The sequence below is a fragment of the Schistocerca americana genome, chromosome 1, assembly GCF_021461395.2.
Source record: "Schistocerca americana isolate TAMUIC-IGC-003095 chromosome 1, iqSchAmer2.1, whole genome shotgun sequence".
NCBI lineage: Eukaryota > Metazoa > Arthropoda > Insecta > Orthoptera > Acrididae > Schistocerca > Schistocerca americana.
In genome coordinates this window covers 903,822,751-903,845,190 of record NC_060119.1, presented here as the reverse complement: position 1 = coordinate 903,845,190, position 22,440 = coordinate 903,822,751, and the positions used below count along the sequence as shown (strand labels likewise).

General features: G+C 36.8%; 1 protein-coding gene across 4 annotated transcripts in view; it reads left to right on the top strand.

Annotated features, from left to right (window-relative positions):
• LOC124547561 (cGMP-dependent protein kinase, isozyme 1-like) overlaps positions 1-22,440 on the top strand; it is a 408,150-nt gene that overhangs the window by 226,114 nt on the left and 159,596 nt on the right. For all 4 annotated transcript variants that reach the window (XM_047125117.1, XM_047125116.1, XM_047125115.1 and 1 more), the window contains exons 8-9: positions 5,465-5,603; positions 18,899-18,996. In XM_047125117.1, the coding sequence (XP_046981073.1) occupies positions 5,465-5,603; positions 18,899-18,996 (237 nt within the window). The remainder of the gene's footprint in view (positions 1-5,464; positions 5,604-18,898; positions 18,997-22,440) is intronic.

Genomic DNA, 22,440 nt, shown 5'->3' with positions numbered 1-22,440 from the left:
GCGACAGAGGGTGGATGCATGTATCCTCGCTAACGGAGGACATTTTGAACATTTCCTGTAACAAAGTATTTGAAGTCATGCTGGTACGTTCTGTTGCTGTGTGTTTCCATTCCATGATTAATGTGATTTGAAGAGAGGTAATAAAATGAGCTCTAACATGGAAAGTAAGCGTTTCTGGACACATGTACACATAACATATTTTCTTTCTTTGTGTGTGAGGAATGTTTCCTGAAAGTTTGGCCATACCTTTTTGTAACACCCTGTATTTCAACTTCCTTAACTAACATATTCACCCTTTCTCACGTCAATATTCGAATGTTTACGAGTCAACCAATTCATCTTGCGATAGACTCGATAAAATACATCTGCAACAAAGTTGGTTTAACAACCACATAATTTGTGAACCTGTCTTGCCTCTAGTGAGTACAATATGTGAAATACTTAAAAATTGTTCATTTTTCTTTAACAATAATCACAGTTACTAAAACAGCAAAGAATACTACATAATTACTTCTTTTTCTTCGAATATGCTTGCCGTGGTATGAGCACCAAACACTTTTCAATGCCATTCGACCATCGCGTCTACCTTGTGCTTGTGACACCTTTCCAACCTGCTGACACAAACAAGCGTCACACAGTATGTACGTTCTCCCACACTTATTTTTAAAATATTGTGCATTCAAGACTGTAGAAGGGTGAGTGGTTCTAAAATTTATGTGGAAATTCTCGAATCACTACAAGGTAACCATAGAGGAGCCAGACTAATGATAAAACTTCCTGGCAGATTAAAACTGTCTACCGGACCAAGACTCAGACTTAGGACCTTTGCCTTTTGCGGGCTGGTGCTCTACCATCTGAGCTACCCAAGCACGACTCACGCCCCGTCTTCACAGCTTTACTTCTGCCAGTACCTCATCACCTACCTTCCAAACTTTACAGAAGCTTTCCTGCGAACCTTGCAGGACTAGCACTCCTGAAAGAAAGGATATTGCGGAGACATGGCTTAGCCACAGCCTGGGGGATGTTTCCAGAATGAGATTTTCACTCTGCAGTGGAGTGTGTGCTGATATGAAATTTCCTGGCAGATTAAAGCTGTGAGGATGGGGCGTGAGTCATGTTTGAGTAGCTCAGATGGTAGAGCACTTGCCCGCAAAAGGCAAAGGTCCTGAGTTCGAGTCTCGGTCCGGGATTACCCCAGAGTGGGATGCAGACATCCTAAATTTTATGACACATTTTGTCATGCTGCATCAAATGAAAAATGCCGTGTTGGATGACATGACATGATGGTGTGTGTCATGATATACAAAGTAATACTGCGTATCATGTTGGCTTACTTGACACAATGCATTGTATTATGTGACATGTGTATTAATACTGGTAAGTAAAAAAAACATGAATATGACAAGATGTTTTGATTTAAATGTCTTTGAAGCTGCAGATAAGCCAGAAAGCTAGTGTCTCTCTTTTACATTCACACTCTGTCTGGGACATATTTATATTAATCTTTTTTGTGCTTTGTAAATAGCATTTTTCATTCTGTTATGTATATAAGTCAGTATACTAACACTGGTGGAATAAACCACTTGTTTCCCAAGAGCCGTTAGTACAGTTTTTTAAAACTAAATCAGAAAATTTTTAAAAACCTATCATTCATACTCATTGCTTCATTTTGTTATTGTTTCCTGACTTACAGGAAGACTGTTATACTGTATTGATATTAAAGCCAGTTTCCTTTGTTTTCTTTATTTGAGTCCAATATTTTTGCATATGCTGTTATTGGTAATTTTTTTGTATGTTTTGTACATTATGAATAAAAGACTGATAAGTTTATTGCTTTTTGATATTATAGTTCCCTTTCTTGACATGTAGAATAATACAACATTATTTGAGTTTTGGAGAACAGTTTACATGTACGAACATTCTGTGAATAAAGTTAACAGTTATTTTCATCTAACTTTTTCTACAGCATTACTAATTCCTGTTGAAACATTATTTCCTGGCAACTTTCCGTTCTTAATACCACCAACAGCTTAAACCATTAATGTCACACTACTATCACAATGCCATTATTTTCAACAAGAACTGCCTGTGATTATGATTAATTTCTTCAATTGTACAAAAATTTAAAGAAGTATTTATAACATTGTACAGTTTTCTTTCTGTTATTTGTTGCTGTGCCACCTGTCATGTCAGATGTGACGTCTATCCAGTATGATTATCATTTTTTATTATTTGTGCTATAATCCTTCTGAATCATTGTTTTTATCTGCTTCTGAAGTTTTATTTTCTTTTGGTTTCTTCATACCTTAAACATATTTTTTTGTTTTGTGTAAGTTCTTTGACAATAATTGCCACTTTCACTGATGGCTGTATATTCTTAACTTCCTAATGTGCCAGTATTGAAAGTTTTAATTAGTTTAATTTTGTATACCTTAGGATCCTTAAATACATTCTTGTAAACTATATTTTTGATGTTCATATTATCGAATGTGTTCATCCTGGATTTTTATCTTTTGTAAATCTGCAGTTTAGGAATATCTGATCACTTGCTAAGAAAAAACAATGTTGGTCCATCACCTTCTGCATGATTTACAGTTTCCCTAAAACAAAAAAATGTTTTATCTCAATTTAGTGAAATCTAATACAGGGATAATACTTTTAAACCACAGTAAACATGTAGCTAATATTTAAATTGTTTTCCACTTTTACGTCAGTAATGCCTTATCGGAACCTAAAGATAATGGTTTGTCATTCTGCCTGAGAAATCAGTAATTTAAACATGTCTGTTAATCTTATTATTTTAAATGATTACAAAATAATTGTTTAATGCATATTTAACAATTTATTATCTTCCACTGAACAAATATAAAAAAACTTAGTTATTTTAATGCAGGTACAAATTTGAAGAAGCAAGTCTTGAAATGGAACTCAAAATTTGAAATATTCCCTTTTATTTTTAGTTTTTTAACAGCAAAAGGTGGTCAAGGAATATAATGATATTACTATGTGAATTGTTGTAGTTTTCATGGAATTGTATGGCCATTTCTTTATTATTGTTGAATAGCTACGTCACCTAGTTTGTGGATTTGGTCTGATGTGTAAATTTATGATATAGTCCCCTAAATATAAATAAAATAGAATGCCCACAAGCCCATCATTAAGATACAGCTATATATTAAACACATTTTTCCTCTGCTTAAGTAGTTTTGTTTGGAAGCACAAAGAGGGTTTAACGGGTGAGGGAGTAGCCATCTGAAAAGTTTTCTGTCATTAACAATTTCATTTGTTATTTGTTTGTGGATTACCTTTTGTATAAATTGTGTACTAATAATACTGAACAACTCACATCAAAGAATACAGTAATACAAAAGCATTTTTGGATGAGAATTTTAGATATCATTTAGATCCTATTTTATCTGTTTTCTACAAACAATACATTAGAGACTGTAATTTAGGGGCATAATCAAATGTGAATGCTTAAAAATGGAAAATAAATAAAAGTACTTATTTTTATCTTCATGATGCAAGTAAGTAAATTAAATGTACGTTTTTCTTCATAGATTTAATTTAAATTCAACATTTTTATTGTAATGATGTAACTAAAAATACTACTTTCTCCTTTAAAAATTTTTTTCTCTTTTATCTGCATTTCATTATATGAGTTTTCTGGTAATACTTGTTGTAAATTTTTTCCTAAGTCATTTCCTGTTTTCTTTGAACAAAGAATACCTCATAACTCTAAGTAAGTAGTTTATGAAAAGTTTGATTCATGATGAATATTTTAATTACTTTTGGAACAACTGTATGTTATTAACTTCCTTTTTAATGTTGCATGCTTAGTCATTAAAAACAGAAACCTTGTAGGATCACTCTGTTGTCTGTCCATCTGTCTGTCTGTCTGTCCATCCGACTGTTAAGAACCCTTTTTCTCAGGGACAGGTTGCCATATCAAGTTGAAATTTATGTCACGTACTAAGGCCTATGGCCTATGGCCTATGGCCTATGGCCAGTTGATGGTGTAAGAACTATAAGCTTCCAAGTCAGAGCAATCAAAAGATATGGCTATTTTTGTCACAAATTTTCATTCTCACAAACTCACACATCAAGCCCTATATGGTACCTTCTGTTGACCTACAACCATGAAATTTGGCAAGAAGCAAGATTTCACAGTACAAGTAAAGGAAAAAATCCTAAAATTATTAATTTGAGGTTATATCACACAGAAAATTTTATTTTTTGTATCTGACTGACTGACTGACTGTCTGTCTGTCTGTTAAGACACTTTTTACTCAGGAATGGAGAGCTGTACCAAGTTGAAATTTATGACACATATTAAAGGCTATGGTTCATTGGCCATGCAAAAAATTTAAACCTCTAGGGTAATGCAATCAAATGATACAGCAATTTATGTCACATTTTTTACCTCTTCCCAATATCAGTATTAATAACAGACAAAAAATTGTCAAAATTCTCTGTGGCTGCGATGGATTATTACCTATCTTGTGTGAAAAGTAATGAAACTGACAAACTTCAGGGATGGATTTCTGACTAGAAATGGAGGGAAAAAAGTGTCCAGAAATGGTCAGTGTGCGCGTACAAAGACAACAAATAATCCTGGAACACAGTATCGAGCTGCACAGCATTGATGTGGTGTCACAACAGATGTTCAAAGTGGTCTGTAGCTTGTACTTGGGTCTGTCTCAATATCCCTTAGTACCTGGTGCTCCAAATCTGGTGCACACACAGTTTGTTGCCTCCCTGCATGTTCATCTGCCTGAAAGGACTCATGATCACACAAACACACAAAAAGGGCTTGAAATGTTGTGTGATTTGGTTGGTGTCTGTGAGGGTACTTGTTTTGGCATAGCTGTGCTGCCTCTTGACGTTTTCCCATTTGCTTGGCCTTACACAAACACCGTCTTGGTTTGTACTTGACATGAATACCAGGCTGTATTGCTGCTTACAGTACACTGTGTCAGTCACACAGCCACAAAGAAAACACGGTAGGGTCAGAGGATCTATCATTTGACAGTGCCATCTACCATGGCAGTAATGCATGTCCAGACACATGTTCATGGGACTTTTTTTCCTCCATTTCCAGTCAGGAATCTGTCCCAGCAGTATGTCAGTTGTATTAATGTTCACCCCATATATATATAATTAAGTTTGTATAGACTCCTTGGTGTGCGAATCCTACTTGCCCTTATCTGTATTATTATAATGACAATTACAGTAACTTTATTTCTGATTCAGCAACCCCCTTGTGTGCTTTCAAGAGTTACAGAACCATGGTGACAAATTTCCACTTGTTTTGTGTCATGACTGTGAATTATTTGTATTCTGTCATTATCTATAATAAATATTTGATAAGTAAAACTTCTAAGCATAAAGCTCAGTTGTTACCAAAAAGTAATAATGCATAAAAGCCTGTTTCCTATCAGAAATGAATTTTTTTTCCCTGCAGCTTCTGGTGTGGAAGAAAAGCTAGCTGTGCTTGGGACTGGAGAATATTTTGGAGAACTAGCATTGTTACATTCTATAGTTCGTCAGGCTACTGTCACTGCCTTACACCCAGGAGTGGAATGTCTGGTCCTTGAACGAGGGTGTGTATTATTGGGCAGCAAAATAATAATTTACTGAAAAAAATTATCTGAAGGCATACTTATTTGACTTCATAATATCTATTAAAATAAGATTTTTCATTAGTTTTCCAAATTTTTTATTTTTTGTTTGTCATAATTATCTTTTCACTAGCATTTGTTTTTCAATATAGTCTCACTCACATTTCTGTATTTTGAATGAAAATTATACAAGATAAATCTATTCTTTTTATTTTACCATGATGTATTTCAAGCATGTGTGGTCCCTTCAATGTAGAAAAATTTGTTGCTTAGAAACTATAAATATACTGAAGCAAAAACATGTATATAGTGCTGCATACATGTTAGTCATGCAGTGAGCTGGCTTTACTGCTACATCGATGAACTATGCTAAGGGAGAGGCTACGGTGACAGCACAGTGATGAGAATTGATAAAATACATGTTTGCCATTAATACCTTTATTCTACACCAATGAGTAAAGAAACAACTTACAAATTAAATCCATTTGTAACCTATATTAACTGCTGATCACTGTAAATGGTGTTGCCAATAGTTCCACTTAACCACTTATCCTGGTGGGAAATCACTCTTCAGTGACATGAGTACATTGTCCAATCACAGGTGTCCAAAATGAAATAAACTTTCTGCTCAATCCACAGGACACCATGTACTTTGCAGACATGACTAAATGAAAGTGAAATGAATGGATGGGACCTAAAAAAATTTGGTAAGTGTCAGTGGGAAGCTCATATTAAGCTCAACCCTTGTAGTCTGTGACTTGTAGAATCAGACTGTGGAATAGGGATCTGCATGGCATAGTTGCCCAGCTCACACTGTTTTTTTCCTTCACTCTTATGCACACCACACCACTGCCAGAATTTGACCTAAATGTAAATCTGCTCATCAGAGGATGCTGGGTGACACAAACTTTTGCTGACTGTAACAGCATTTCAGTTGTTCACATATTTCTGTGGTACAGCTGGCACAATACTATGAATCAGAGGTATTTTGTAATTTATAGGATTGTTGTGGTCTTCAGTTCAAATGCTGGTTAGAAATAGCTGTTCCCACTAGTCTATCCTCTGCAAGCCTCTTCACCTCTATAAACCTACTGCAACGTACATCTATTTGAACCCACTTACTGTATTCATGTCTAGGACCTCCCTCTACATTTTCTGCCATCCACTCTTCCCTCCATTACCGATCTGTCTTTTCCTTGGCACATCAGGGTATGTGCTATCAACTGATCCCTTCTTTTAAACAAGTTGTGTCATACACTACTTATTCACCAGTTTGATTTAGTACCTCCTCATTCACTGTTGTCAGCACCTATCTTCCTTGGAGTTGGTAATATTATATTCTTCTTGAACTCTGTGGTTATCTCCCCCATATCTTGCACACCAATGGAATAGTATTGTCACAGCTGTCTCTCCCAAGGACCCTAATAATTCTGAGGTAATGCCATCTACTCCAGAGATCTTGTTTCCACTTAGATCTTTTAGTGCTCTGACAAATTTCTCTCACAGCATCATATCTTCCATCTCATATTAATCTACCACCTCATTGCTTTCTATAATATTGTCTTGAAATTCATTTTCATTGTGTAGCCCTTCTATTCCTTTCACATTTCAGCTGTTTCTTCTTTGCTTAGTACTGGCTTACCATCTGAGTTCTTGATGTTCATATAGGTGATTCTCTTTTCTCCAAAGGTCTCTTTTAATTTTCCTACAAGTGGTATCTGTATTTTCCATTAATCACCCTACAGCCTTGAATTAGATCTATAGCCATACCTGCTTTGTCATTTTTCACGTTTTGTCAGTCCCATTGTTTAGGCACCCTTCATTTTTTTTCTCACAGTCTAGGTTGTCTCACTACTTTTTCTCCTCTTCCTTCTCCTGTTATTGGATTTCAGTCACCCTTCACTATTAAATTTTCATCTCCCTTAACAACTTGTATAATTTGTTTTATCTCATCAAACTTTCTTTTCTCCTCTTCTTCATCTGTGGATTTATTTGGAATATAAACTTATGCTGCTTCATGTATGTTGGCTTCATTCCAATCTTGGCTATGGTGATACATTCAGTATGCTATTCATAGTTGCTTACTTGCATTCTTATTTTCTTATTCATTACTAGTTGAGAAACCTGGCATTGCCTGGCTATTTCTTTATAGCTGTGCTCATAGCTTTGTACTTGACTTAAAAAGTTTCTTTGTATACAATATTTAAATTGGTTGGGGACATGAAGGAGAGAGCCATGTACAGCTGGCTGTGCAAAGAGCAACTGACACTAAAGTCGACTACTGCAACACACATTGTCTTGCCCTGTGCTTGTTCATGGTCATGACATAATACAAGCCCACTAATAATTGTACATGTTTAAAGTGAAATGGTAAAATGTTAGGAATGAGAGGGATTCAGGGTATAAAAACTTGCTCATCTGTGACATTTCCTGTCAAAATTTCTCCTTGTATGGTGTTATGTTGGAGAGAAGTAACTTGAAGTGTCTGTGGATGAAGGGTTCTGAAGAGCAAGTTAAATGCATGATGCTCTTGAACAGTACATCACACCTTGCTTTTCAAAGGAGTTTCCAAAGAGAGGATTAAAGCCTGATGATTTCAAACTATAGCAAGTCTTGCCTCATGTTGATGTTCTCAAGCTGCAGCAATTTTTGCCTCATGATATTCATTCAATTCTTGAGACCACATAATCCTTAGGCTTTTTGCTGTTCTGGTGTATTCAGAGAGACCGAACCATTTCCTAGGCATTTGTATGCATAAACAAAATGAAATCAAAATGTAATGAGTAGGCACACAAATCAAAAGCGAACTTAATAAATTTGTTATTCCTAGCAATTAATATAAAAAAACCTATGGAAAGAAGCAAAGCAATGTCATTAAGTTTAAGAGGGTACCCAAAAAACTGGAATAACATTGCCTTAGGTGGAGCTTCTGTAGAACGCACTTCTGCCACTGGTGTGTACAGCTCAACTCAATGCCAGTTCAGTTTTGAATGTGTTGTTGACCTGGCTTATTCTGTTCATCCACAGTGATTGTTTTTGCTAGTGCTGTTTTGTTCTTGTTTTGTTTTTTACTATGGCAAGTTTAAGCGAACAACATGCAACTGTGAAATTTTGTTTTTTGCTTGGTAGAAATACTGCTGAAACTGTTTTAGTGTTGAAAACAGCTTACCAAGATGACGCTATGGGAAAAATGCAAGTTTACGAGTGGTTTGCTCAATTTAAAAATGGCAACATGTCAGTTGATCACAAACCTCAATCTGGATGTCCATCAACTGCCCAAATTGTCAATAACAGTGAAAAAATGTAAGAGCTTGTGCTCATAGACCATCGACAGACAACTGATCAGCTGTTGAGATAAGTGGGTTGTCTTGGAGCTCAGTTCAGTGAATTTTATTGGAAGATTTGGGAATGAAAAGGGTTGCTGCCAAGTTTGTTCATCAGGTTCTGTGTGACAATCAAGAGGAACATTGAGTTGAGACATGTTGTGCTTTGAAACAATAGCTTGAAACTGAGTCAATTTTTTTGTCCAAGGTCATTACTGGTGATGAGTCAAGCCAATGGAAGACATCGTCACCACCCCATCCAAGAAAATGTCCTAAAGTCAAACCAAACATCAAAACAATGCTGATATTCATTTTTGACACAAAGTGCATAGTTCATTCAGAGTTTGTTCCTCCAGGTCAGATGGTCAGTCAAACCTTTTATTTTTAGGTTTTAAGAAGATTGCGCAACAGTGTTTGTCAAAAAAGACCCGATTTGTGGCAGACAGGAAACTGTTTCTTCCACCACAACAATGCACCTGCACACATAACTATTTCTGTTAGGAGTTTTTGGCTAAAAATGTCATGGTTCTGCTGCTCCATACACCTTAATCATTTAATCTGGTTCCATGTGACTTTTCTTATTTTCATGCATGAAAAGGTGCATGAAAAGAGACCGATTTGACAACATTGAAGAAGTAAAGGGAAAAATGTGGGAGGAGCTATCAGCCATTTCTAAAGATGACTACAAAAATGTTTCAAACAGTGGAAGCATCAGTGGAACAAATGTATTACTTGTAATGGATAAGGTTGTTTTGTAAACAGTCTGAAAATATATAGCTTTTAGAATATAATTCTGGTTTCTTTTGGGTACCCCCTCATACATATAGCAAAATCAGCAAATGCGTGTACCATAGCCAAGTAAACTTAATGTTAGTTTGTATTCATAAAGATAAGATTGTGTCACTTAATTTTGTCACTGACATAAACTTCTGAAAATACATCTGTGACTGAGTTAACAAACTAATAGTACCTTATATTGGTTTGTAGGTGTACTATAAAACTAACAGCACCATCTATTGGTTATTGAGTGAACTATTTGTGACGATTAAACATCTGAACTACTACAAAACCTGAGGATAAATTTTTAAATGAAATTTTAAATTAAGATTTGCTTTTTCCGTGTTCCAGTTTTGATGAAATAAAGCATATTCATTGCACCAAGGGTTGCTCAAGTTACTGTGTAAATCTCATGAAAATCTTTCAAGTAATTTTGGAAATTAGTGTGTTCAAAGAGACAGACCCAAGATAAAATTTTAAATTACACTTTAAATTATATCTTTTTTCCATGATCTTATTTTGAAGAAATAAAGCATACATGTTGCCCCAAGATATACTCGAAGTTATCTGTGAAAGCCCCATGAAAATTCATCTAGTAGTCCTGGAGATTGGTGAGTTCATACAGTCAGATATAATGATTTTACATTTATATTATTAATATAAATTAGGTCTATTCCTGCATTATCCATATTTCATTTTATTGTGGTAACCGTGTATTGATAGTCACTAGAATGGAAGTCCTATACCTCCTGTGACAGCGTTCCACTGATTCCACTATATCTAACTCCAACTATCCATTTTCCTTTCTCAATTCTATTACCTATCTACCTAATTAAAGGATCTAATGTTCCACACTTTGACCACTAGAATGCCAATTTTGTCTTTCATGATGATAATATTCTCATGAGTAGTCTCTGCCTGGAGATCTGAGAGGGGGGAATATTGTACCTGTAGAATATTTTGCTGTAGGGTATACCATTATCAAGACACTACAGAATTGATCTTCATGTCTTCAGGAAAAATAGTGGCTGTAGTCTTTCACATACTTTCAACAAGGCCATGATGGCTAATGTCAAAAGTTCCAATCAGTCAATCATCCAGACTGTTGCCCCATTAGCTGCTGAAAAGGCTGCTTAACCTCTTCAGGAACCATTGGTTTATCTGGCCTCTTCACTGATACCATTCTGCTGTGCAAAACAGCAGTGCCTTTGTTATTAAGAAGTATGATGCATCATATTTCTTAGTAACACAGTTATTGTTATTTCATTTATACGCCAATACCAGGCTCTCAACTCTCAATAAATATGTCTTTCCCAGATAGGAATATATGTAATGTATGAGTGCAGGTTGTGACATGTGGACAATGAGATATGGAAGTTTGGGTCTAACCATGATTTGTGCATGGATAACCAAAGTGGTTAAGGTAACTACTTGCATAAAGTGAGTAATCTGGGTTTGAGTCCTGGTTCAGAACAAATTTTTATTGTTCCATTCCAGTATATAGCTGATGGTGGTGTCGCTTCATAATTTTGAATAGTTGTCCTGTATTTCTGATGGCTGTTGTTACTACTGTGCCTGTTCTTTCAGAGATGCATAGATTAGGACTATTCTTGCATCATTCATGCATGCATGCATACTAAAAATTCAACGCACATTGAAGTACACTATTTTGTGAATGAATATTATATAAATGGAGTTATAGAAATTTGTAAAGCAGATTCAGAAAACAGTGTAGCAGGAATTTTTACCAAGTCTCTGAGCAAGGATAAATTCATAAAATTTCGAGAAATGTTGGATGTAATTAATTAAGCTTTGTTATTCTAATTTGATTGTGATACAAATGTAAAGAGGCATGTTTGAATGTGTTACATTTATATCAAGAGTATTGAAAATGTTGTGAGTGTTCTCAGCAATGAGTGTATAGAGCACAACAGGCAGTTTCTTCTTTGCTGTGACAGTATTCACAGTGTAAAGATTGGCGAATGCTGTATTTACCTTTTTGTTAATAAATATTCTTAACAATTCTGGCAGCTACATAATATGCATTCCCTGAGTTAGTCAAAACTATCAACAGATCTAATGTAAATGGATAGATAAAAAATCTACTCACGAAGTGGCAGCAGGACTCCCCTATAATCAGTCTTTCCTTCTCATTCTGTCCGATAAGTCTTTCCTTCTCATTCTGTCTGATAAGCCTCCCCTAACCTGGGGTTCTGGGTGACTTTTCTGAACTGTATCCCTTTCCATAAATCACTCCAATCCTTTTTCTTCACCCCTCTTCCTTCCCCTTAAACTCTTTTGCCAGAAGAAGTAGCCACTGGCTCCAAAAGCTTGTAAAAGTTAAATCCTTTTGTGTGTGTGTTCTCTTACTGCCACTTGGTGAGTAGTTTTTTTATCTACCCTTTTACATTATTCTATCAACAGATCTGGAATACACATCCTCACACCAAAAATAAAATAAAAGTATTTACAATACGGGACCTGGGAAGCCATGGTATCAGTTGAGCCATGACTGATATACATATTAATGAAGATTCAAGTTATGTATTCCTGAACAGCCAGTTGGCAGTATGACTACACACCATTATGCATGTACTAAACATGAATCCTTTCATCATAAGAAATATCACCCAAATAGTTCATTAGTTTATGTTCTGGGAATGAAGGTACTCATGACCTTTCATTGTCTTCTACTTGGCCCTTTTGCTCTAACTATAATAGTAAAACCTGCTCTTTACAAGATAATTGCAAAATAGAGATGAGTCCCTAGAAGGAGGTTACTTATTTTTTTGTAGAATGGATTCACTGTAACATTTTTCAGTTCACTGCAAAATAAAATATTGCCTCAGCTTCCTCTCTGTTTTAATATGAGCTACCCTAAAATGTTTATTCTGTCTAGAGTTTGGCTTAGGTTTTAAATTCTTTTGAAATTCTATGCTAAAATTTGGGGCTTGAGATGCAGTTAGAAACGTATTTCCTCCATAAACTTTATCGTTTCAGTTCATCAATTATTATTTCTTCCTCACATAAACAAATGAGTTTATGTAAGTTATTTTAGAATATATATTTCTTGACTCTTCACCACTTCTAAATTAAACATTAATTTTTTCTTCTTTTTTGAAAATTCTCTGTGTTTGACAATATTCTCTCTTCTTGAAACATTGAAAATCAAATATCCTCTTTCTTCAATCTTAAAAATGTTGTAAGCTTTCAAACACAAGTTATACAATATTCCATGGCAATGTGTTGCCTAAGATGTATATGAGGGCGACTATTAGACCTGACAATAGAAAGTGTAAGGAACATGGTGATACAATTAATTGCTGTATTCATCTAAAACAAGAGTTAGTGAGCACAGTCAAAGTTATTTAAATCACACATCTTTTAAGGAATTTGAAAACTCTGGATGGAGTTGACAAAAATGTAAGTTGCTCATAATCCATTACTTCTTTTCATAGTAGGATCTTCCACTGCAGGTTATAACCTATTTAAGATCACAGACTTTTTCTAGATATGCAGTTGTAAACATTTAAATATGTTTTTTGAAATTTTAATTATATATACTGACCACATAGAGGAGGTAGTGAGTTGCAGACAGGCATGATGAAAAGACTACTAAACATTTAAGCTTTCATACAAAAAGTCCTTCTTCAGAAAATGGAACATACATTCATGCAAGTACAATTCACTCACACATGGCTATTGTCTCTGGCCACTGGAGCCTGACTGTGAACCTCTGTGATCCACCACTGCTGACCAAAAATCACTCCCTGTTAACAATCCAGAATTTCTTAATCTCAAACCTTCCTTCACCATCAGTTCCCAAATTTGCCGACATGGAAACCAACATAAAATCCTAGAAAGAATCACACTCCACCTCCTAAAAAGTGATCTGATCTTATAATCCTACTTACCAACAGACTCTACCATTGTGGTTAGGAACAGCAAGGATTACCCTTTTAAGGGACTCCATGAGCTCTCTGGTATGTCCACCTATAAACCCTGCTGCAGCAACCCTATTCTAGAAATTCAGCAGATCTCCAGTCTCTCCTCAAATCCTTTGGTCCAACCCAGAACCTATCCCCTGAGTCTATCTCTTTCCTCATCCCCACCTCCCCCCACATTCTTACCTTTTAGATGTTTCCTAAAGTCCTTAAACTTGACAACCCAGGATGCCTCATTGTGCCAGGTTACTGTGCCCCCACTGAGCGAATCTCTGTTCTAGTGGACCAACATGACCAACTTATTGCTTGAAGAGTACAGGAAAAAAACATGCTTTTAATCATTTTTTTCAAAACTGAGTTATGTGTACCATGAGATGTAGGATTCTGCATTGTTTAATACTGTTTATTGAACAATGTGCTAACATGAACAGCCCATATTCTATTACTAACTTTAGATTAGGCATGCAGAGGAAGAAGATGCTAACAGTTCTCGCTATAGGGAACAGATTTGCTTTGCCCAATGTTGTGTGTTAAGTTTCGTATTTCTTGTGCTTAGGCAAACAATGTCAAAGGAAGAAATGGAGAATTTTCCTTTATTGTGCACTGTTGGTACTAGAGAAAACCATTACTTTAGAGCAAGACATTCTGTTTAGTAATGCAGATGTTGTAAGTAATTCATTTTAGTTTCGAGAGTTATTGTTCATATTGAATGATGAGTATTTCATCTGAGGATGAAACACATAGACCTTCATATTCTAACAGTGTTAGGAAAAGGGAAGTAAGAGGGTGAATGAGTACAGTCATGAAGAAAGTAAGAGTTCAGTCACATGAACATTATATGAAAATTTAGTGATACAGTAGACTGGAATGAACAATCATTGTATCTGACAAGCCTCATTACATTACTTCCACTTCACAAAAGACAATCAAGGAAGAATGAAGATGAAGCATGGCTTCAAGAGTGTGATTTCAACTAGAGTAAGCATGAAAGGTGACATCATACACAAAATAACTGTATGCAGAAAAGCCTTTATGGCAGCACATGGAGTAACAAGGTGATTATTAAATTTTTGAAGCTGGGCATGTCTCCTCATGATGGAAGGGGCAAGAATGGGAGTGGGCCATGGAAAATTGAGGAAGGAGTAGGAATGGCAGTTTATGATCACAGTCAGTCATTTAAGGATAGACCAAGAAGTTGTACCTCCCAGAGGAACTTTAGGTGAAAAAGTTGCATGAATAGTTCCAGGAAAAATACTCAAATTTTGACATTTCATATTAAATGCACAGGTCAGCATTCAACACCAAATTCAACATAGCTTTTTGGGTAGCCAAAGAATGATACATGCTTAACCTGCAGTAAGTGCACTGCTGAGATTAAGGTGTTGAATGTAATGTTATATGAAAATTTAGATGATGATATGAAGAAACTAGCCCTAAAAGAAATTAAGAAGATTACCATTGACCAAAAAGTACTCAAAGTCAAAGCTGAAAAATATTATTCCAGAAAGAGGAATCCTCATTTCAGAAGTCAAAAGTCCAATGAAACAGAATCACTCTGCAGCAACTACCAAAAACGTGTTCTCACCAAACATAAGTACTAATGACATGTATTACAAAAGGCATTTTTTGTTTACTCTTTCAATATTCATCAGCTTTCAAATGCAACTTCAGTGTTCTACACTCACATTACAGATACTGGAAGAAATGGGACCAATAAAATTGTTTCCTTTTTAAAAACACTTTGTGGTAGAATTATTGTACAAAAAAGTCAAACATCTTGAAGTTTTTTGTGATTTGTGTTCAGGTTACAACAAGAATACACTGTACCAAGATATCTTAATGATCTTATGAGTGAACTGAAACTTCTGGAGACTGCAAACACACTGTTGTGGAGTGTGATAAGAATATAGGACTGATTAACACCTAAGCAACATTGTAAGTTCCAATGGACAGGGTGTAAGGCATGGATGAAGTTAGATGTATTCTTAAGCCTTTTGATGTTTTAGTGGTCTATCAAGATATGAAACAAAATTGATGGTCGTTTCTAAAGAACAAGTATTTGTGGAAATGTCCTTCCTCAACAACATCCATCAGAGAACCAGTCATCACAAAAAACACCCCATCCGAATTCAACATCAAGAAATTGGTAATGGAGCTTGGATTTTATAGGTGGTGAGAGTTTCACATTGAAGGGTTAAAATATAAAAATATAATATAATATTATTTTACAATAAATTTATATAATAGTAATAATAATAATTTTTCATTGCGGATCCTCTGGCAACATCAAAAGAAAAGTGTTGGTACCTCCAGGTGTTGAAGGAATACTGCAGACAAAAAGCTAGAATGCATTAAACAAACCTTCTTCACTTGGTTAAGAAGTGCATGTTGGGATGAAGTGACATTGTATTCTATTCTGACCTCCACTTGATCACATGAAGTTCAAATAGTAAAGAAAAACTGATTACCAAGAAGTATCTTCATTAATCCATTAAATTTTGGGCATGCAGCTGCACAAATAAAATTTCCTCCACTGATATTTCGGCCGCATATTGTCCGGCCATCCTCAGAGTGAGTCACTTGTGACTCACTCTGAGGATGGCCGGACAATATGCGGCTGAAATTTAATGGCTTATTTATTATGCCACGAGAAGTTGAAAATGCACATTATCTTCATTGTTTAAACATTGTTTTTCATGGCAAAATAATCTAACACATAATGTTTAACAAAAAATAGTTTTACAGGGAATATTTTCTATTGTGCTGTGTACAGATACCATGTTCTTCCCTTATTGTGCATGACATTACTTTAAATAATATGCCAATAAAACTGAACTTTAAATATTTTAGGAATCAATGTATATTAAATTTAATGTGAGCAGTTTGATAATGTGGGTAAAGAACATTCTTTTCCTGTGCTCTTCTCTTGTAACCTACCCTCCTATATAAAAGACATCAAATATTTCCACCACTGACTCTCTACAATTTCTGTTCCTTTACCACTGGTGCCGTGTTCATCACTGTTAATGCGACCTAGCACTCCACATAATCCCCTACGTCCATGGCCTTTCCACTATTCTATACTACCTTTCCCAATGTCCAACTTACTGCATACCTACAACCTCCTTGCTCTTCACTCACAATTGTATCTCCTTTTTAGGCACCACTTGCAAACAAATCAATGATGCAGCAATGGGCACCTGCATAATACCATTCTTTGCTAACGTACTCATGGACCATCTACAGAGATCCTTCCTTTCCAACCAGAATCCCAGATTCCTCACCCAGTTCAGATTTATTGATGATAATTTTGTGATAAGGGCCAAGGATGAGGACTCCCTATCCACATCCTGGCAGAATCTCAATGCTTCTCACCCATTCACTGCACCTGGTCTTCCTCAGCCCAACAAGCCACCTTCCTTGATGTTGACCTTCACCTGAAAGATCACTACATCAATGCCTCCATTGACATCAAACCTACCAAGAACCAACAATACCTCCACTTTGTCAGCTTCTGCCCTTCATATCAAGACGTCAGCTTCTGCCCTTCATATCAAGAAGTCCCTTCCATGCAGCCTAACCACCTATGGTTGTTACACCTGTAGTGAATGACAGCCCTTCTGTAAATATTCCACAGATCTCACTGAGGCCTTCAAAGGCTGAAATTATTCTGTGCAGAAATAGAACTCTCATGCCTTCTCTCCCCACTCACCTAACACCTTTTGCATACTCATTGTCTTGTCACAGAGAAGTAGTCCTTTTGTGACTTAGTACAACCCAGCACTGAAGCTTCTGAATTACATTCTTCACCAGGACTTTGACTACCTCTCATCATGCTCTGGAATTAGGTATATCCTACCCTTTATCATCCCCACCCCTCCCACTGTAATATTCTGCTGTCCACCAAACCTATGCAATGTCCTTCTCCATCTGTACTCCGCCCCTGCCCCCCAACACTTGCTTCATAGCTCGTATTCCTGCAATATACCTAGATGCAAGAGCTGCACATACATCATCCTACCACCATCTACTCCAGCCCGGTCATAGACATCTCCTATTCCATCAGAGGGGGCACTACCTGAGAAACCAGTTACGTGATCTACAAACTAAGCTACAACCACTGTGCTGCTTTCTAAATGAGTGTGACAACTAACAAGCTGTCTGTTCTCATGAATGGTCGCTACTGAACTGTGGCCAAGAGACTGATGGACCACCCAGTTGCCCAACACAATGTACTACATTTCAGTTACTGCTTCACAGCTTGCACCATCTGGAGCCTTCCTACTGACAACAGCTTTTCTGAAGTGCTCTGGTGGGATCTCTACCTACAACATAGTCTTCATTTCTCAAACCCCCATGGTCTCAACTTTTGCTAGACCCTGTCCTCCCTCATCTATCCCTTTCCCTACTCCAACTCCAGCAGTATACATTCCAAGATGTGCCTACAGTCTTTCCACTCTCTATGTCCCCTGTTCCTATTATCTCCCTGCCCTCCACCCAATACCGCCTTCCAACTCTACATCTAGCAGCCCATCCTGTCACCACTATGTCTGTGGATGCTCCCACAAACAGTACATCATCTTCCGCTCACACCTACCTTGCTACCCCTCCCACTCTCGACCCTGCCCCTCCTTACCCCACCGCCCACCACAGATTGCTGCAGCTGTTAGATGCAGTTGCAGTTTGCGGTCAATCCCCAGTGGATGGACACAGTAGCTCTGTACATGTGAATTGTGCTTGCATGAATGTGTGCATATGAGTGCAATTTTTATTTTGGAAGAATAACTTTTTGTTTGAGAGCTTAATTGCTTAGAAGTATTTTCATTGTGCCTACCTGCAACTCATCACCTTCTCAATGTGGTGAGTAGCAATCGATCCTTTTCCTAATATTGTTATTGTTCCATCTTGAACTTTCCATTGTTTGTTTAATGATTTTTATTAAGCTTTCCATACAATTTTGACTGCATATTGACAACTGTATTCATGTAGCCCTACAAACAGGGCCTATTAATTTATTGTATTTGAATTTTCATGTTCATTGACATTATCCTGTCATAGTGTATTCATTCTATTTAGTAGGAAGAGATTTTGATTTTAATTTTGATTATCTCTGTGTGTGTCTAAATAATATGCTTGAGAATCTGAAATTATGTTTGCAACTTATCTTCTAGTTACTAATTTTAACCAGTCCTTCAATTTCCTTCAACATCATTGTTTTACTCTGTTTCTGCAGTCCATTCATACAGTTCCTGGGAGATCTTGATGACTTAAAGAAAAGTTATGATGGTCCTGAACCACCTCGTCCATCAGCCACTGCAGTACCAACCATAGGTATATATAATCTAGATAAGATATAAATGCAAATAGTTATATCTCATATGTGCATAATTATTTTTTATTCATTATTCATGGTTAGTACCTTTTAATCTCTTCTACAAGTAACTCACAGTCATATTCCTTATCAGCAAGATCCAAATAATGTGTAACAAAATCTCTGAGGATACCTTATGATTCATTTAGTTATTAGTTCCATGTAGCATCAAATGCTCCTTTGGTTTGAGTATATTTGTGTGTGTGTGTGTGTGTGTGTGTGTGTGTGTGTGTGCGCGTGCGTGCGTGCGCATGTGAAAGAGGGAGAAGGGAGAGGTTCATTTATATGAGAAGTTTCAAAATAAATTCAAGTTTGACCACTTCCAATGATTATCTGCACTTTCCTTAAGCCCATCACCACCTATGATTCTGTGGCATATGAGTGCCACCTATTATTTTTCATAAGAATAGTTCATGGACATTTTGTGGTTGTATCTGCCTCAGCCACAAATCATACTTCTTAGATCCATAGTTTCTAATTCTGGAGTTCCACACAAATTCAGCTCTATGGAAACAATAGATTGCTACTCACTACATACAAGAGGCACTGAGTTGAACACAGGCACAATGAAAAAGAATACTGGAATATTTGACTTTCAGGCAGAGTCCTTCTTCCAAAGGAGACAACACATATACATTCGCAAAAGTAGAACTCACACACACATGGCCACTGTCTCTGGGTGGTGGAGTGCAGCCAGGCCTCTACACGCAGTCTCAGCTGATGTGAAGACTAGGGTGATCACATGTGTTTGCCATCTTGTGTACCACAACTTTCCATGTAAATATGGTAATGATATTTCTGGCAGGGTGTAAACATTTAGAATTGAAGAAAACCACTCACTGAAGGGCTGTGTAGTCATCAACAGGCACACAGAAGGGAATGAAAACTTTGCTAACTTTCAGATGAATCCTTTAACAAACTAGAGTACACATTCATATGCATATGTGTGTGCGTATGTATGAGTACTTTTATATCATTAAAATATTCACCAAAAGCCAGCAAAATTTTCAGTCTTTTTTTGTATGCTTGCCAACAACTTAATGCTTCTAGTATTCGATGAGTGGTCTTCCCATTTGTTTGTCTTAAAGAATTTGAGTAAGAATCCCTCCATAATGAGTGAGATATTGAGTTCAGAAATAGAAGAAGACTTAAGTATTATCCAGTGCAGCACTTAGCAGTCAGGTTTTCCAGAAAAGATCTCCCTGAACAATGAATACCAAGTAACTTATAATCATTAGCCATGTGCAGATCTCAGTTATGTTGCATGTAATCCAGATTTTCTTCAATAAGATCTTGACAGCGACAGCCCTGCAATGATTATTGGATGCTAGACAATGCAGTAACATTTGTAATTGTAATTTAAACTATGTAGTTGAGGATAACATCAGTCTCATCAATACATCACTGAGAAATGTCTTCACACTAATGTGATGACACTGTCACTATTTGAGCTGCATGAAAATCCATGCAAGGAATCTTCTGTCAAGTTTCATTTAACATGAGTGTGATAAGTGCATTTAATCTCATTTGGTGATACACACATGGCATGATGTACATCTGGATTTCCAGTGAGATATTACTTTATGATTAATTTGAATACTTTTCAGTGTAATCAGAGCACTCTGTCAAAATCCCATGATTTCCAGTATTTTCACTGTGCCTGTTTTGGAACAAATTTTTCTGCAAAAAATGAGGTCTGTTCAAAAAATTCCAGAAATTTGTCAATAAAATTTTTCTACTCTTACCTTTTACTTATTGTGCATAGTCTGCTCTGAAGTACTCTCCTACACAACCGATATACTGCTCCCAATGCTGTTTCCACTTCCAGAAGCAGTCTTGGTATGCCTCTTGCTAGATTGTGTGAAGCACCATCTGCAGAATTGCTTTTACCTCATCTACTGTTGCAAATTTTTGTCCTTTGAATGGGATTTTCAACTCTGGAAATAAAAAAAAAAGTCCACAGGGGACAGGTCTGGAGAGTATGGAGGGTGAGGCAGCACAATGATTTTGCTTTTTTGTGCAATAGTCATGCACCAACAGGGATGAATGTGTGGATGTGTTGTCATGTGCAATTGCCATGAATTGTCTTGCCACACTTTAGGCGGTTTCCTTCTCACATTTTCTCACAGGCATCGCAAAACATCAAGATAGTACCATGGATTAAAGGTTTGTCCCTGTTGCATGAATTCACGGTGAACTAATCCATCAAAATCAAAGAAAACTATCAGCATGGCTTCAACATTTGACCTGACTGGATGAGCTGTTTTTGGTTCTGGAAAAACTTTCCCAATCCATTGTGAAGATTGAACCATAGTCTCAACATCATAACTGTAGACCCACATATCATCACCCATTATGATTCTCTTAATGAACATCTCATTCTGATTTGTGTGATCCAAAAGCCCTTCACAGATTGTGAGACAAAGGTCTTGACTCATGAGCCATGGGATGAACTTGGTGGCAACATAACACATTCCAAGATGCTGTGTTAGGATTTTGTGGCATGATGCAACCTGAAATATTACATTATACTTTAATCTCTCTGACAGTCAGTCTTCGATCTGTAGCACAATTTCGCTGACATTCCTGACATGGGCACTACCAATAGATGTTGAAGGGAATCATGAATGAGGGCCATCTTTAACTTATGTTTGGCGATTTTTAAAATGTGTGAACCATTTCTAACAATGAGTATGGCTGAACAGATGCTATATTGGTGGCTACTGTGGGAAACATTCAATGCGTCCACAAGGGATGCCATTGCATGATCAAAGAGATGTGGGGTGAGGTGTTGGTGGTGAAAATGCCAGCATCTGGAGGCCATGCGTACCAAAGGAACTCTGATCTGATCAAAGTGATGATATGTTGAAAGGCTGGTGCGACTCATGTGTGTTGCTAATTTATTAACCACTTGAACTTCGATGGGCATAGCCTATGTGGTGACTGTCCATGATGGGCTGGCTATAAAGAGGAGGCAGGAATTATGGCTACTGATTCGTTTTGGGTCATGGATGAAGTTGATGTAGGCAGAGATGTAGTCGTCAAGTCCAGAATTGTTGTGTAGAGCTCATGTCGGGAATAGGAACTGTAATTATTGCTAACAGTTGGAGGTGAACAGTGCAACTGACATCTGTCACACTGGTTAATATTCTGTTAGATTCCTCTGATGTGTCCCGAGTGTGGCACTGTAGAGCATAATCAACCTGTGGTAGGTGTGCAGTAATCAAATGTGGAATCGGGTGAACATAGTCAGTGGGGTTGGTGATTTAGTGTGAAGATCTGCATTGGATGGTGATCATGCTGCTTTCTAGGGTGTCACATGGAAGAGACATGGCAACAGTGTGCTGTCCAGCTGGAGGGGCATGCCTAAAGATGCCAAGTGTCCTTCTTTCTCTTCTTTCCTC